The 18592-nt window shown below is 33.1% G+C and overlaps 1 protein-coding gene across 1 annotated transcript; it reads left to right on the forward strand.

Moving 5' to 3' along the window:
* Window positions 1-9537: 9537 nt before the first annotated feature.
* On the forward strand, window positions 9538-10524 carry LOC119599306. Its single transcript, XM_037949050.1, has 2 exons — window positions 9538-9581; window positions 9836-10524. Exons 1-2 carry the CDS (start codon window positions 9570-9572, stop codon window positions 10454-10456), a joined length of 633 nt encoding a protein of 210 aa, XP_037804978.1. The 5' UTR covers window positions 9538-9569; the 3' UTR covers window positions 10457-10524.
* The last annotated feature ends 8068 nt before the right edge of the window (window positions 10525-18592 follow it).

The raw sequence follows: 18592 nt of genomic DNA on the forward strand, positions 1-18592 counted from the left end.
AAATTACAAAAAAAAAATGCCAAAACCCTTTTAAAAAAACTTAAAAAGGTCGTATAGCCCCTTTCCTATCTTTAGTATCCTTGGCTCTTGGTCGGCCAGGGCTGAGGACTCCCTCAGTTGGCTACTTGTCTCTCCTCAGATCTTTGGGTTTTTGGCTCAGCTTTAATTTCGATTGGAAAATAACGGTTATTGAGACACTGGCTAGTTTGAATTATAAGGGATATTGACTTTACTTCGATGTCATATTTATTTTCCTTTAAAAAAAATAATGTGTGTAATAAAGATAATTACAAGAGAAGTGACAAGTAATGGTGTTAGTATTATTAATGATAATTAATATAATCAAGCTGCTGATACGTAAATGGTAATAAAATATTATATATTTCATATATGTATATCTATTTATATAGATGTACACACACACACACATATACACACAAATGCAGTTCAAATATGTATGTACGTATATATGTATGATATATATTATACACACATATATATTGCATATATACATGCAGCACACATACATACATATATATCTATATCTCTCTCTCTACCTACATATACAGACACAAACATACACATTACATGTACATATATGCATATACATACATCATACATACATACATACAAAACCGACACACACACATACACACAGATATACATATGGTATGTATATGCTATTCTATCTATATCTATGTAAACACACATACACATAGTGACCTGTAATCATAACAGGCATTATTATAGCTGCACTCGTCTACGCTTCTAACAGCGTTCTCGGGTACCACAAGAGATCTGCTGAAACTGATGTTTCTCATGGGACCTCTCATGGAATCCCACTCCCATTACTTAAAGAGGCCAGTCCAGCCATGGGCTCTACTAGAGGTCTTCGGACCCTGAAGCTGAGGCCGAGGCTTCCACTGGTTATTATTCTGCCCCTTCTGCTTATGGTCCAGTTGTAGCTTACAGTCATGTCTACAAGAGGGCTGCTGAAGCCGAGATAGAACCATCCACCTCATACGCTCGAAGAAAGTATAGCCCATATTCCTCTTTACCAACCTTGATATTACTAAGAATGAGAGGATTTGGGTTGGTTTAGTCGATAAAGAGTGTTATTGTCCAATAATGAATTTGGAAAATAAGATTTTGAATGCCATTTCCCATAAGAGATGTTCAACTAATAGAATTAATGCAAAGCTAATATTCATGAGAATTTTGATACCAGCATAATGTCATTCATGGATAACACTTTTACCGGGTTTCTGTTCTGCTCTGATGTAACGTTACTCTTTGTATGAGACTAAAGTCACTTATATAACTTTACTTTTTGTGCCTTATAATGCTAATGCTAATATTAACTGATAGTGATATTAACAACGGACAACACTTTAAAACCCCGGGTATCAAAAATGAAAGTATAAGAGGTATTTTACAAAAAAAAAAAAAAAAAAAAATTCGACAATATTCTGGTACTATATTCTTTGTGTTGAAAATACAAATATAATTATTTTTATAATTACTGTCAATAATATACTTCTATTCCATTTGTTACATTAATATTCTAGATGTGACATGCCTGGTCAGTTTTAATTTGCTTCTCAATTACCCACTGTGTGCAAGAAAAAAACTGGTATTACCATCCAATTCGAAGGATTTGAACACAAGTTAGCAAGATTGCTGACGAGATCGCTACCGCTGCCCACACAACACACAAGATACAATACAGTCGCAATAACAATAAAGCTAGTAAATAATAGGGGGATATTTAGCTATTAGTGTCCGTGGTTGATTATGGACAAAATTTGATTAACTTTGGGGTGGGGCCCTTTCAGTACGACTGATGCCACCTTGCTATATTAAATCCAGATTGCAGGAAGACATTCCCCAAAGATTTCATCGCCGGCTTGTAGTGAGGGTTTAAATCTGTCGCTTATTTAACAGTAACAAGACGTTAAACCTCTCTAAACCTAAGTAAAGCCTGAAATTTTTTAGGGTTTGTATTAGCATTGCTGGATCCCCTTTCTAATAAAATAGAAATCTGTTCAACATGTTTATTTTTGATCTCAAAAAGTACATATTAATGCTAGGATACTACAGACAAAAAACATACAGGTACACTTTTGAACACAAATAAATACATGTAAATGCATAAACACTCAACCTAAGGTTTGTATTAATGCGCCTATAAGTAACTATGATTATACTTTTAGATATATGTACACGCATCTATATATATCTATATATATTATATACGTATATTTTATATATGTATGTATGCGTGTGTGCATATAAAAATGTGTATATATATTTTACATAGGATTATATTATGTATTTAGGTATGTGAAAAATGTATATATGTACACATCTATATATATATGGCTGTGTATATATATAGAGAGAGATTTTGGAGGGTCTATATAAATATGTACATGCATATATACATATGTACGCACACATCGCTATCTCTCTATGTATATAAGTTTTATAACTATTATAGTTACCATCTTTATTGTATTTATTTTATGCATTTTTACAGGAAATTCTACTCCTGAGAATACAGTCTGATAGCATAAAACAAAGAAAATGGGAATAAAAAAAAAAAAATCTTACTGAAAATAAGCAGCGCTTTCAATTTTAGACCCAAAGGCGCTTATCTCATCCACATAAAGGTCACAGACGAGTATATAAACTGGTGCGCAAGTAGTAATTCTCACACACACAGACTTCTGTTGTGGCACAACAAAGTTGCTTAGTCAAAGATGAAGTATTTGGTAAGTAGATTTTGTAATCTTTCAATCTTACCTTGACAATGTAAACATATTTGTCTCCTAATTCTCGTGTCCATACATCACAAAATAATATCTTTCAATCTTAAATTTGATGTCTAGCACATTTATTCAGCAATCTTTAAATCTTTCAAGCGTTTCAAACATTCCTATCCATACACCACGAAGTAAAATGATTCGCTTTAACGTGACAGTTGTGCATATAAGTATGTACATATATGTATGTACATACACACATATATGTATACATGTATATGTATATATATTATATTATAGCTATATTTCCTCATTTTAAATATCTAACCGAACTAAATTATGACTTTCAGGCATTTGTGCTCTTGGCGGCTACCGTTTGCGCTTCCGAAGTTGAGAAGCGAGAGGCGGAGCCCAGCTATGGCTATCGTTCTAGATACACAATCCCATCTTACACAGTATACAATACCACCAAATCTATAAGAGATCAGCAGAGCCTGAAGCGGACGCTGAGCCTTCTTATCGCCATGGTCATGTAAGGCATTTCGGCGTTCCTGCAAGCTATACACACTCCGTTCGTAGCTACCATAAGAGGTCTGCCGATCCTGAAGCTGATGCTGGCCTTCTGTTGCTTACTCTTCCGCAACTTACACCCCAGTTGCACCCGTCTACGCTCCTTACAGCGTTCACGGGTACCACAAGAGGTCTGCTGAAGCTGATGCTTCTCATGGAATCTCTCATGGAATCTACAGCCACACTCCCATTACTTACGGAGGCCACTCCAACCATGGGCTCTACAGAGGTCCGCGGACCCTGAAGCTGAGGCTCCACTGGTTATCATTCTGCACCTGTGTATGGTCCAGTTGTGCCCTACGGCCATCATATCTACAGGAGGTCTGCACACCCATCTACCCCATACGCTCCCGTGCACTACAGACCTGTTTCTCTTAATCAACCCCGATACTACTAAGCATGGGAAGGACTGAACGATTTTAGCTGATATGGAGCATCGTGTGTGTTCAATAAAGTTTTAAAATTTCATCGATTTCTGTATCTGAAATTCCTATAAGATTACCCAGCTAATAGTTATACTTTCTTAAAAAAAATTAATGCAGATCACAATCTTGTAAAGAGAAACTGTTAATATTAGCTGACACATTAGTTGTCTTCTGTTCTATATATGAATGGAAATACTGATATCAGTAAATGACACACTAACAATAATTGTCATAATGAATACAAATGTAGTAATATCAATAACACAATAAAATGATAATTGTTATAATAATGATAATAACGATTATAATAATGGTATTGATGGTGATGATGATGATAACAATATTACAGGTGTAATAATAATAATAACAACAACATAATAATAACAGCGATGGTAATAAAGATGATAATATAACACCAATCTCAACAAATATCAATAATATTGTAATAACAATAAGGGTAATATTAATAATGAATGATGATAATAATCATAGTAATTCATTATAGCAGTAATGATAATAGTAACAACAATAAGAATAATGAGTTATGATAACTATAATCATTATATTGTAATAATAAAAAAACATTAGCATTAACAGAAACTACTAATAATGATGTATAACATCAACAAAATAATAATGCATAATAATGATATGTATAATATACCTCTAATAACAACCATAATCATTATAATGATGATTATAATGATAATGGTAAGAATAGTAATGATAATATTAATAATGATGTTCTAATCATAGCAATGGAAATAACAGTATGATAAGAATAACAGCAGTAGTAACAACTTTGATAATAATGATAATGGTAATAACAATAACAACAATAACAATAAACAAAGCATTAGCAATGTAACAAACAGCAATAAGGCAATAAATTATAACAGAATAGTAATAATAACAACATAATAAAATAAGAATGTGAATAATAGGGGCCATAACAAAAGCAATAATTTAAAGTTATATAAGTGATGATGTGATCAAGAATATTGCATAACTTTTACTTAAGGTCGTATTAGCCCATTTCCTATCTTTATATCCTTGGCTCTGACCGGCCAGGGCTGAGACTCCCTCAGTTGTACTTTCTCTCCTCAGATCTTTGGGTTATTGGCTCAGCTTACTTCGTTGGAAAATATCGCTTATTGAGACAAAAAATAATGTTGTATAGGATAATTACAGAGAATGACAATTATGGTGGTGCTATTATAGATAATTAAATATCAATGTGATATACGTAATGTACATAGTATAAAAAAACATTTTTAATGAGAATCACAAGTATATAGTATGTGAGTCTATTATATAGATGTCCCAAAACATAATGAGTATATATAGTATTGCGTAATATGTATAAACTAATTATATTATATATACACACATATGTATTACTACATAAATACATATAACAGCATACGCACTATATATCTCTATATCTCCAACTATATATATATCAATATATATATCTATATAATATATATATATATTATATATATTATATACACATAAACATACATACTACATATATACATATATGCGTATACATAATACATACATCAACACAACACAAACTCAAACATAAACACACACATATACACACATATATATTACGTATTATGTATATCTAATGTAAACACATACACATAGTAACCTTTATCATATATATATTGTAATCATAATAGGCATCATTATTATAGCTTCACTCGTCTACCTTCCTTACAGCGTTCACGGGTACCACAAGAGGTCTGCTGAAGCTGATGCTTTCTCATGGGACCTCTTATGGAATCTACAGCCACACTCCCATTACTTAAGAGGCCAGACAACCATGGGCTCTACAAGAGGTCTGCGGACCCTGAAGCTGAGGCCGAGGCTTCCACTGGTTATTATCTGCGCCTTCTGTTATGGTCCATTGTACCTTACAGTCATGTCTACAAGAGGGCTACTGAAGCTGAAGTAGAACCATCCACCTCATACGCTGGAAGGAACTACAGACATGTTCCTCTTACCAACTTTACCGATATTACTAAGAATGAGAGGACTTGGTTGATTTAGCCGATAAAGAGTGTTAGTGTTCAATAATGAACTGGGAAAATGAGATTTGTGAATTTCTGTTTCACATAGAGATGTTTATCTAATAGAATCAATGCAAACTAATTTCAGGAGAATTTTGATACCATCCTAATGATCATCCATGGATAACACTGTTACCTGGTGTCTGTTCTGCTTTGATGTAACGTTACATCTTGTGCCCTTAATGCTATGCTAATATTAATTGATAGTGATATTAACGACGGACAACAATACTTCTAACACTGATATCAATAATGAAAGTAATAAGAGGAATTTTACCCAAAATTGTAGTGAGGTTAAGCCTGTTGCTTATTTAGCTGTAAACAAGACGTTAAATTATCTCTAAACCTAACTAAAGCACCGAATTTTCAGGTCTGTATTAGCATTGCTGGATCAGTTTCTAATCTCATATGTGTGTGTTTATATATATATATATATGAGTGAGTGTATCTGCATGTGTGCGTGCTTGCATTGGTGCGTGCATGCGTGCGTAGGTGTTGTGCTGATGTGGTACATATATATAATATATTTCGAATGCACACAATATCAATACATAATAAGTAGACACAGCACACACACCCACACACACACACACACACACACACACACACACACGACACACACACACACACACACAAACACACACGCACGCACGTAATATGTGTATATATGATGTATATTTGTGTGTGTGACGTGTGTAATATAATATACATATATATACATAAATGCATATTTAAATGGATATATGTACATGCATCTATATAATCTATCTAATATATAATTACTTAATTATATATGTAGTATACGTGTGTGCACATAAAAATGTTATATATATTTTTTACTCGTGTAATGATTAATTTTTATGTATGTGGAAAACAGTACACACCTATACCTAGGCTATGTATATATATATAGAAGAGAGTTGCGGTCATATATAATGTACTGCATGTATATCATGTGTACGGGACCTCGTTATCTTATGTATATATTTTTCAACTTTATCATAGTTACCATCTTTATGTATTTTTTATGATTTTTACAGGAAATTCTACTCCTGAAATACAGTCTGATAGCATACAACAAAAAATGGATATGATAAAAAAAAATATATCTATTGAAAATAAGCAGCGCTTCGAATTTAGACTCTAAGGCACTTATCTCATCCAATAAAGGTAAGACGAGTATATAAACTGGTGCGCAGTAGTAATTCTCACACACACAGACTTACTTGTGGCACAACAAGTTGCTTAGTAAGATGAGTATTGGTAAGTAATTTTGCAATCTTTAATTTTACCTTGGCAATTTAAGCGTTATTTGTCTCACACTCACAAATAGTTTCTTTCAAATCTTAATGATGTCTAGCACATTTATTTATTTTTTAACATTACCTTATACAATTGTAAAATACATCGACATTATTATTATGATGTTATTATTATTATCATTATTATATTAATTATATATTATATATTTTATGTATTATATGTAACCAGAATAAAGTGATTTTTCAGGCATTGTGCTCCTGGCAGCTGCCGTTTCGCTTCCGAAGTTGAAAGCGAAGCAGGAGCCAGCAAGCTATCGTCGTGCAACGTAATCCCAAGCTCCACAGATACGGACCAGTCGACTCAAGAATCTGCGATCACTGAAGCGGACGACGAGCCTCTTATCGTCAACGGTCTGTAAGGCATCAGGTTTCTGCAACCTATACAACTCCGTTCGTAGTCACCATAAGAAAGTTGTCCGATCCGAAGCTGGTGACTGAGCCTTCTGATTGTTACTCTTCCGCATCTTACACACCAACTGCACCCTCTACCTCCTTACAGCATTCACGTACCACAAGAGGTCTGCTGAAGCTGACGCTTTACTCATGGAACTCTCATGTAATCTACAGAAATACACCATTATTTACGGAAGTCACTCCAACCATGCCTCTCCAAGAGAGGTCTGCGGACCCTGAGCTGAGGCAAGCTTCAACTGTTATTATCTACACCTATCTATGGTCCCGTGTGCTTACAGTCAATCTACAAGAGATCTGCTGAGCTGAGCACAACCATCACCCCTTACGTTCATGTGCACTACAGACCTGCCTCCACTTTACCACATCTCAGTACTCTAAAACGGAGAGATTTAGCCGACTATGGGAGTTCTAGTGTGTGTTCAATATAAATTGACATAATACATTGTTTATTTATTCCATTAAGATAGTTAACTATGCTATGAATTAATGGAAAAATAATACTCATCATGATTGTAAATGATCATCCATGGATAGCACTCTGCCTGGGCTCCTCTTCTAGTGATTTAGGCTCACTCTGATTATAAGTTCCTCTCGAAACCTAATGGTAAGAAGCTGATAAGATTATAACGGACAGTAACACTAAGGGTATAACTCATATCATTGATAATAAATAACCAATGATATAAAAATATGAACTAAAACGTGAATTTCATAAAATTTATAATGGTTAAAGTCATAAAGCAATTTCTTGGAAGATATTTCTATTTTTTATTTGATTTCGTTTTCGGACTTTTCTAATAGTATTACTGGACTATTTTCAAAGAAAATGCACTGAAAATAATCTTGCCATGATATAAGTATCGCACAAATTATGGCTCAAAAATGCTTGCGGAGCTAAATATGTCAGGCACGTTTAGCAAAAAGATTGCACGTAATAAAGATATAGCTAATACATAATTTTGTATAATTTACTTGTATTGCTTTACTTACCAGAAGTAAACAAATTTCCCTCTTTTCGCTATGATAACTAAGCGTTCTTACCTTTCAACAGCTGTCATAATATACCTTTGGAAAAAGTCAAAATTATTTGGGTCATACATATATAAAGTGGAAGCTACTGTATGTGTACTTTGAGTCTCTGTAAGGATATCATTGTGATAGAATCTACATAGGAATAAAATATACAGTTGCTATAACGATACAGTTGGTAATAAAATGAATATCAATACTAAACAATATTTCTTTATAGCATCCATTCATACACACAATAAGAATGGCTTTTTTCATATCCGAATAATTGATACGGTATACTGGAAGTTCACGAAATGTCCTATGAATTAAATGGATTCAAACAGACCACAGGTCTTATGTTTAGTAATGTATCATGGTTATTCAGTGCACACACATACACACACAAACACAAACGCAAACGTATATATGAATATGATATCTATTTCGATCTCATCTTATTATTATACATAAATTATATGGTATGTAACATATCCACACCACACACAAACCACACAAATCAGTATACAGTACATATTTCATATCATATTACATGTATATATGTTGCAACGCATACAAATAATAATAATATATATATATATATTAATATTATATATAATATAATATATATATATAGTATATATATATATATATAATAATACCTACATATTCATACATATACATATACATACATATATACACACATATCATTTACAATATCGGTAACACAGGTGGAATGAAGAAAGTGTAAAAGAAAAGAAGACATGAATAAAAATCCGAAAGGTGAATACATTCCGCCTCGTCGCCATATATCCGTTAGCAATCTTTTTTTCTTATGAAAAATAACCGTCACCTCAGTTTCTCATGCTCTGATACGTGTGCTCCATGCACATCAAGGTCATAGACAAGTATATAAACTGTTGCGCAAACAGTAACTCACACACACACCTCTGTTGTGGCCACAGCAAAGTCGCTTAACCCAAGATGAAGTATTTGGTAAATAGATTTAGTGATTCTTCAATATTTCAATTTTCATTCTGCAGTCTTTAAATCTTTCAAACGTTTCAAACACTCCTGTCCACACCTCACAAAGTAAAATGATTCGCTTTAACGTGACAGTTGTGTATATAAGTATGTACATATATGTATGTATGTACATATACATATATGTATATATATGTATATATATTACATTATAGCTATATTTTCCTTATTTTAAATATCTTACCGAACTAAATTATGACCTTCAGGCATTTGTGCTCTTGGCGGCTACCGTTTGCGCATCCGAAGTTGAGAAGCGAGAGGCGGAGCCCAGCTATGGCTATCGTTCTAGATACACAGTCCCATCTTACACAGTATACAATACCCACCAAATCTATAAGAGATCAGCAGAGCCTGAAGCGGACGCTGAACCCTCTTATCGCCATGGTCATGTAAGGCATTTCAGCGTTCCTGGAACCTATACACACTCCATTCGTAGCTACCATAAGAGGTCTGCCGATCCTGAAGCTGATGCTGAGCCTTCTGTTGCTTACTCTTCCGCAACTTACACCCCAGTTGCACCCGTCTACGCTCCTTACAGCGTTCACGGGTACCACAAGAGGTCTGCTGAAGTTGATGCTTCTCATGGAATCTCTCATGGAATCTACAGCCACACTCCCATTACTTACAGAGGCCACTCCAACCATGGGCTCTACAAGAGGTTCGCGGACCCTGAAGCTGAGGCTTCCACTGGTTATCATTCTACACCTGTGTATGGTCCAGTTGTGTCCTACGGCCATCATATCTACAGGAGGTCTGCACACCCATCTACCCCATACGCTTCAGTGCACTACAGACCTGTTTCTCTTTATCAAACCCGATACTACTAAACATGGGAATGTCTGAACGGTTTAGCTGATATGGAGCATCGGTGTGTTCAATAAAGGTAAAAATATCAGCAATTTCTATATCTGAAATTCCTATAAGATTACCCAGATAATAGTTATACTTTCATAAAAAGAAGTAAAAAACTAATGCAAATCATAATCTTGTAAAGAGAAACTGTTAATATTAGCTGACACATTAGTTGTCTTCTGTTCTATATATGAATGGAAATACTGATATCAGTAAATGACACACTATAATAATGTAATTGTCATTATAAATACAAATGTAGTAATATCAATAACAACAATAAAATGATAATGGTTATGATAATGACAATAACAATTATAATAATGGTATTGATGGTGATGATGATGATAACAATTACAGGAGTAATAATAATAATAACAATAATAATAATAACAGCGATAGTAATAAAAATAATAGTAACACCAATCTCAACAATATCAATAACAGTGGTAATAACAATAATGATAATATTGATAATGAATGGTGATAATAATCATAGTAATTAATTATAGCAGTAATGATAATAGTAACAAAATAACAATGATTTATAAGAACTATAATAACTTACTATAGTAATGATAAGAAAAAAAATTAGCATTTACAGTACCTACTAATAATGATGGTAATAACATCAACAAGAACAAAAATTATAATAATGATAACGATAATAATAATAATACCACTAATAACAACCATAATCATTATAATGATAATGATTATAATGATAGTGGTAAGAATAGTAATGATAATATTAATAATGATAATGTTACTAATAGCAATGGTAATAACAGTAATTATAAGAATAACAGCAGTAGCAACAACTATGATAATAATGATAATGGCAATTACAATAACAATAATAACAATAACAAAAGCATTAGCAAATGTAACAAACAGCAATAACGGCAATAAAATTATAACAGGAATGGTAATAATAACAATAATAAAATAAAAATGTTGTGAATAATAGGGGCCATAACAAAAGCAATAATTGTAAAAGTTATATAAGTGATGATGTGATCAAGAATATTGCATAACTTTTACTTAAGGTCGTATAGCCCCTTCCTATCTTTAGTATCTTGGCTCTTGGTCGGCCAGGGCTGAGGACTCCCTCAGTTGGCTACTTGTCTCTCTCAGATCTTTGGGTTTTTGGCTCAGCTTTAATTTCGATTGGAAAATAACGGTTATTGAGACACTGGCTAGTTTGATTATAAGGGATATTGAACTTTACTTAGATGTCATATTTATTTTCCTTAAAAAATAATGTGTGTAATAGAGATAATTACAAGAGAAGTGACAAGTAATGGTGTTAGTATTATTAATGATAATTAATATAATCAAGCTGCTGATACGTAAATGGTAATAAAATATTATATATTTCATTTAATGAGAATCACTCTGCATATATGTATGTCTATTTATATAGATGTACACACACACACATACACACAAAAATGCAGTTCAAATATGTATGTACGTATATATGTATGATATATATTATACACACATATATATTGCATATATACATGCAGCACACATACATACATATATATCTATATCTCTCTCTCTACCTACATATACAGACACAAATATACACATTACATGTATACATATATGCATATACATACATCATACATACATACATACACACAGACACACACACATACACACAGATATACATATGTATGTATATGCTATATCTATCTATATCTATGTAAACACACATACACATAGTGACCTGTAATCATAACAGGCATTATTATAGCTGCACTCGTCTACGCTTCTAACAGCGTTCTCGGGTACCACAAGAGATCTACTGAAACTGATGTTTCTCATGGGACCTCTCATGGAATCCCACTCCCATTACTTAAAGAGGCCAGTCCAGCCATGGGCTCTACTAGAGGTCTTCGGACCCTGAAGCTGAGGCCGAGGCTTCCACTGGTTATTATTCTGCCCCTTCTGCTTATGGTCCAGTTGTAGCTTACAGTCATGTCTGCAAGAGGGCTGCTGAATCCGAGATAGAACCATCCACCTCATACGCTCGAAGAAACTATAGACATATTCCTCTTTACCAACCTCGATATTACTAAGAATGAGAGGACTTGGTTGGTTTAGTCGATAAAGAGTGTTATTGTCCAATAATGAACTTGGAAAATAAGATTTTTGAATGTCCATTTCCCATAAGAGATGTTCAACTAATAGAATTAATGCAAAGCTAATATTCATGAGAATTTTGATACCAGCATAATGATCATTCATGGATAACACGTTACCTGGTTTCTGTTCTGCTCTGATGTAACGTACTCTTGTATGAGACTAAAGTCACTGATATAACTTTACTTTTGTGCCTTATAATGCTAATGCTAATATTAACTGATAGTGATATTAACAACGGACAACACTTCAAAACACTGATATCAAAAATGAAAGTATAAGAGGTATTTTACAAAAAAAAAAAAAAAAAAAAAAATATTCGACAATATTACTGGTAACTATATTCATTGTGATGAAAATACAAATATAACTATATTTATAATTACTTAATAATATACTTCTATTCCATTTGTTACCATTAATATTCTAGATGTGACATGCTGTCAGTTTTAATTTGCTTCTCAATTACCCACTGTGTGCAAGAAAAGACTGGTATTACCATCCAATTCGAAGGATTTGAACACAAGTTAGCAAGATTGCTGTACGAGATCGCTACCGCTGCACCACACAATACACAAGATACAATACAGTCGCAATAACAATAAAGCTAGTAAAATAATAGGGGGATATTTAGCTATTAGTGTCCGTGGTTGATTATGGACAAAATTTGATTAACTTTGGTGTGGGCCTTGCAGTACGACTGATGCCACCTTGCTATATTAAATCCAGATTGCAGGAAGACATTCCCTAAAGATTTCATCGCCGCCTTGTAGTGAGGTTAAGCCTGTCGCTTATTTAACAGTAAACAAGACGTTAAACCTCTCTAAACCTAAGTAAAGCACTGAATTTTCAGGTTTGTATTAGCATTGCTGGATCTCTTTCTAATAAAATAGAAATCTGTTCAACATGTTTATTTTTTTCTCAAAAAGTACATATTAATGCTAGGATACAACAGACAAAAAACTTACAGGTACACCTTTGAACACAAATAAATACATGTAAATGCATAAACACTCAACCTAAGGTTTGTATTAATGCGCCTATAAGTAACTATGATTATACTTTTAGATATATGTACACGCATCTATATATATCTATATATATTATATACGTATATTTTATATATGTATGTATGCGTGTGTGCATATAAAAATGTGTATATATATATTTTACATAGGATTATATTATGTATTTAGGTATGTGAAAAATGTATATATGTACACATCTATATATATTGGCTGTGTATATATATAGAGAGAGATTTTGGAGGGTCTATATAAATATGTACATGCATATATACATATGTACGCACACATCGCTATCTCTCTATGTATATAAGTTTTATAACTATTATAGTTACCATCTTTATTGTATTTATTTTATGCATTTTTACAGGAAATTTACTCCTGAGAATACAGTCTGATAGCATAAAACAAAGAAAATGGGAAAAAAAAAAAAAAATTCTTACTGAAAATAAGCAGCGCTTTCAATTTTAGACCCAAAGGCGCTTATCTCATCCACATAAAGGTCACAGACGAGTATATAAACTGGTGCGCAAGTAGTAATTCTCACACACACACACAGACTTCTGTTGTGGCACAACAAAGTTGCTTAGTCAAAGATGAAGTATTTGGTAAGTAGATTTTGCAATCTTTCAATCTTACCTTGACAATGTAAACATATTTGTCTCCTAATTCTCGTGTCCATACATCACAAAATAATATCTTTCAATTTTAAATTTGATGTCTAGCACATTTATTCAGCAATCTTTAAATCTTTCAAGCGTTTCAAACATTCCTATCCACACACCACGAAGTAAAATGATTCGCTTTAACGTGACAGTTGTGCATATAAGTATGTACATATATGTATGTACATACACACATATATGTATACATGTATATGTATATATATTATATTATAGCTATATTTCCTCATTTTAAATATCTAACCGAACTAAATTATGACTTTCAGGCATTTGTGCTCTTGGCGGCTACCGATTGCGCTTCCGAAGTTGAGAAGCGAGAGGCGGAGCCCAGCTATGGCTATCGTTCTAGATACACAATCCCATCTTACACAGTATACAATACCCACCAAATCTATAAGAGATCAGCAGAGCCTGAAGCGGACGCTGAGCCTTCTTATCGCCATGGTCATGTAAGGCATTTCGGCGTTCCTGCAAGCTATACACACTCCGTTCGTAGCTACCATAAGAGGTCTGCCGATCCTGAAGCTGATGCTGGGCCTTCTGTTGCTTACTCTTCCGCAACTTACACCCCAGTTGCACCCGTCTACGCTCCTTACAGCGTTCACGGGTACCACAAGAGGTCTGCTGAAGCTGATGCTGCTCATGGAATCTCTCATGGAATCTACAGCCACACCCCTCCCATTACTTACGGAGGCCACTCCAACCATGGGCGCGGACCTGAAGCTGAGGCTTCCACTGGTTATCATTCTGCACCTGTGTATGGTCCAGTTGTGTCCTACGGCCATTATATCTACAGGAGTCTGCACACCCATCTACCCCATACGCTCCCGTGCACTACAGACCTGTTTCTCTTAATCAACCCGATACTACTAAGCATGGGAAGGACTGAACGATTTAGCTGATATGGAGCATCGGTGTGTTCAATAAAGGTAAAAATGTCATCGATTTCTGTATCTGAAATTCCTATAAGATTACCCAGCTAATAGTTATACTTTCTTAAAAGAAGAAAATAAAAAATTAATGCAGATCACAATTTTGTAAGGAGAAGCTGTTAATATTAGCTGACACATTAGTTGTCTTCTGTTCTATAAATGAATGGAAATACTGATATCAGTAAATGACACACTATAAAACAATAATTGTCATAATAAATACAAATATAGTAATATCAATAACAACAATAAAATGATAATTGTTATAATAATGATAATACGATTATAATAATGGTATTGATGGTGATGATGATGATAACAATAATTACAGGTGTAATAATAATAATAACAGCAATAATAATAAACAGCGATGGTAATAAAGATGATAATAATAACACCAATCTCAACCATATCAATAATAATTGTAATAACAATAAGGGTAATATTAATAATGAATGATATAATAATCATAGTAATTCATTATAGCAGTAATGATAATAGTAACAACAATAAGAATAATGAGTTATGATAACTATAATCATTATTATTGTAATAATAAGAAAAACATTAGCATTAACAGAAACTACTAATAATGATGGTAATAACATCAACAAGAATAATAATGATGATAATAATGATAATGATAATAATAATACCTCTAATAACAACCATAATCATTATAATGAATGATTATAATGATAATGGTAAGAATAGTAATGATAATATTAATAATGATGTTACTAATCATAGCAATGGAAATAACAGTAATGATAAGAATAACAGGAATAGTAATAATAAGAACAATAAAATAAGAATGTGAATAATAGGGCATCAACAAAAGCAATAATTATAAAAGTTATATAAGTGAAGATGTGATTAAGAATATTGCATAACTTTTACTTAAGGTCGTATAGCCCCTTTCCTATCTTTAGTATCCTTGGCTCTTGACCGGCCAGGGCTGAGGACTCCCTCAGTGGCTACTTGTTCTCTCCTCAGATCTTTGGTTTTTGGCTCAGCTTTACTTTCGATTGGAAAATATCGGTTATTGAGACAAAAAAAATAATGTATGTAATAGAGATAATTACAGGAGAAGTGACAATATGGTGGTGCTATTATTAATGATAATTAATATAATCAAGCTGATAATACGTAAATGGTAATAAGTATAAAAACTTTTAATGAGATCACCATGTATATATGTATGTGAGTCTATTTATATAGATGTCCACACACACACATAAATGTAGTATATATATGTATTGCGTATATATGTATAATACGTATTTATCTTATATTATACACACATATGTATACTACATATATACATACAACGCATACGCATATATATCTATATATCTCTAACTATATATATATATATATATATATATATATATATATATTATATATATACATAAACATACATACTACATATATACATATATGCATATACATAATACATACATCACACACACACAAACGCAAACATAAACACACATATATACATATATATGTACGTATTATGTATATCTATATGTAAATACATACACATAGTAACCTTTATCATATATATATACTGTAATCATAATAGGCATCATTATTATAGCTTCACTCGTCTACCTTCCTTACAGCGTCACGGGTACCAGAAGATGTCTGCTGAAGCTGATGCTTCTCATGGGACCTCTCATGGAATCTACAGCCACACTCCCATTACTTAAAGAGGCCAGACCAACCATGGGCTCTACAAGAGGTCTGCGGACCCTGAAGCTGAGGCCGAGGCTTCCACTGGTTATTATTCTGCGCCTTTCTGTTTATGGTCCATTCTGTTCTTACAGTCATGTCTACAAGAGGGCTACTGAAGCTGAAGTAGAACCATCCACCTCATACGCTCGAAGGAACTGTTCCTCTTACCAACTTTACCGATATTACTAAGAATGAGAGGACTTGGTTGATTTAGCCGATAAAGAGTGTTAGTGTTCAATAATGAACTGGGAAAATGAGATTTGTGAATTTCTGTTTCACATAAGAGATGTTTATCTAATAGAATCAATGCAAAGCTAATATTCAGGAGAATTTTGATACCATCCTAATGATCATCCATGGATAACACGTTACCTGGTGTCTGTTCTGCTCTGATGTAACGTTACTCTTTGTGCCCTATAATGCTAATGCTAATATTAATTGATAGTGATATTAACGACGGACAACAATACTTCTAACACTGATATCAATAATGAAAGTAATAAGAGGAATTTTACAAAAGATATGATAATAGTTAAAGTACATTTGACAATAATACTAGTAACTATATTCATTGTGATGAAAATACAAATATAATTATAATTATAATTAATTAATAATTTAGTTTTATTCCATTTCTTACCATTACATGCTGTCTATGTGTAAGAAAAGACTGGTGTTATCATTCAATTCGAAGGATTTGAACGAGGTTAACAAGATTGCTAGACGAGATCACTATCACTGCGCCATACAACAATAACAATAAAGCTAGTAAAAAAAATAATAGGGATATATAGTTATTAGTGTCCGTGGTTGGTTGTGGACGAAATTTGAATAACTTTGGTGTGGGACTTGCAGTACGACTGATGCCATCCTACTACATTAAATCCAGATTTCATCGCCGCATTGTAGTGAGGTTAAGCCTGTTGCTTATTTAGCTGTAAACAAGACGTTAAATCTCTCTAAACCTAACTAAAGCACTGAATTTTCAGGTCTGTATTAGCATTGCTGGATCACTTTCTAATAAAAAGAAATCTGTTCAAGATGTTTATTTTTTATCTCAAAAAGTACATAGTAATACTAGGATACTAAAGAAAAAAACATACAGGTACACCTTTGTACACAAATAAATACATGTAACTGCAGAAACACTCAACCTAAGGTTTGTATTAATGCACTATAAGTAACTATGGTTATACTTTTAAATTTTGTTGTAATTACCCTCGCAGTTATAACATTATCGGAAGATGACTACTGTTATCATGGATAACATTAGTCATCGTTAACATACATTAAAAATATATACATACACATACATAAATATGTATATATACATACACTAACATATGTATATGTGTGTGTGTGTATGCACATGTGTATATGTGTATGCACACAGACACACATATAAATAACTCATATGTGTGTGTTTATATATATATATATATATATATATATATATATATATATATAATGAGTGAGTGTATCTGCATGTGGCGTGCTTGCATTGGTGCGTGCATGCGTGCGTAGGTGTGTGTGTGCTTGTGTAAAATTTTTCCCTCTCTGTGATCACACCACACACA

Source organism: Penaeus monodon, chromosome 42, assembly GCF_015228065.2.
Source record: "Penaeus monodon isolate SGIC_2016 chromosome 42, NSTDA_Pmon_1, whole genome shotgun sequence".
NCBI lineage: Eukaryota > Metazoa > Arthropoda > Malacostraca > Decapoda > Penaeidae > Penaeus > Penaeus monodon.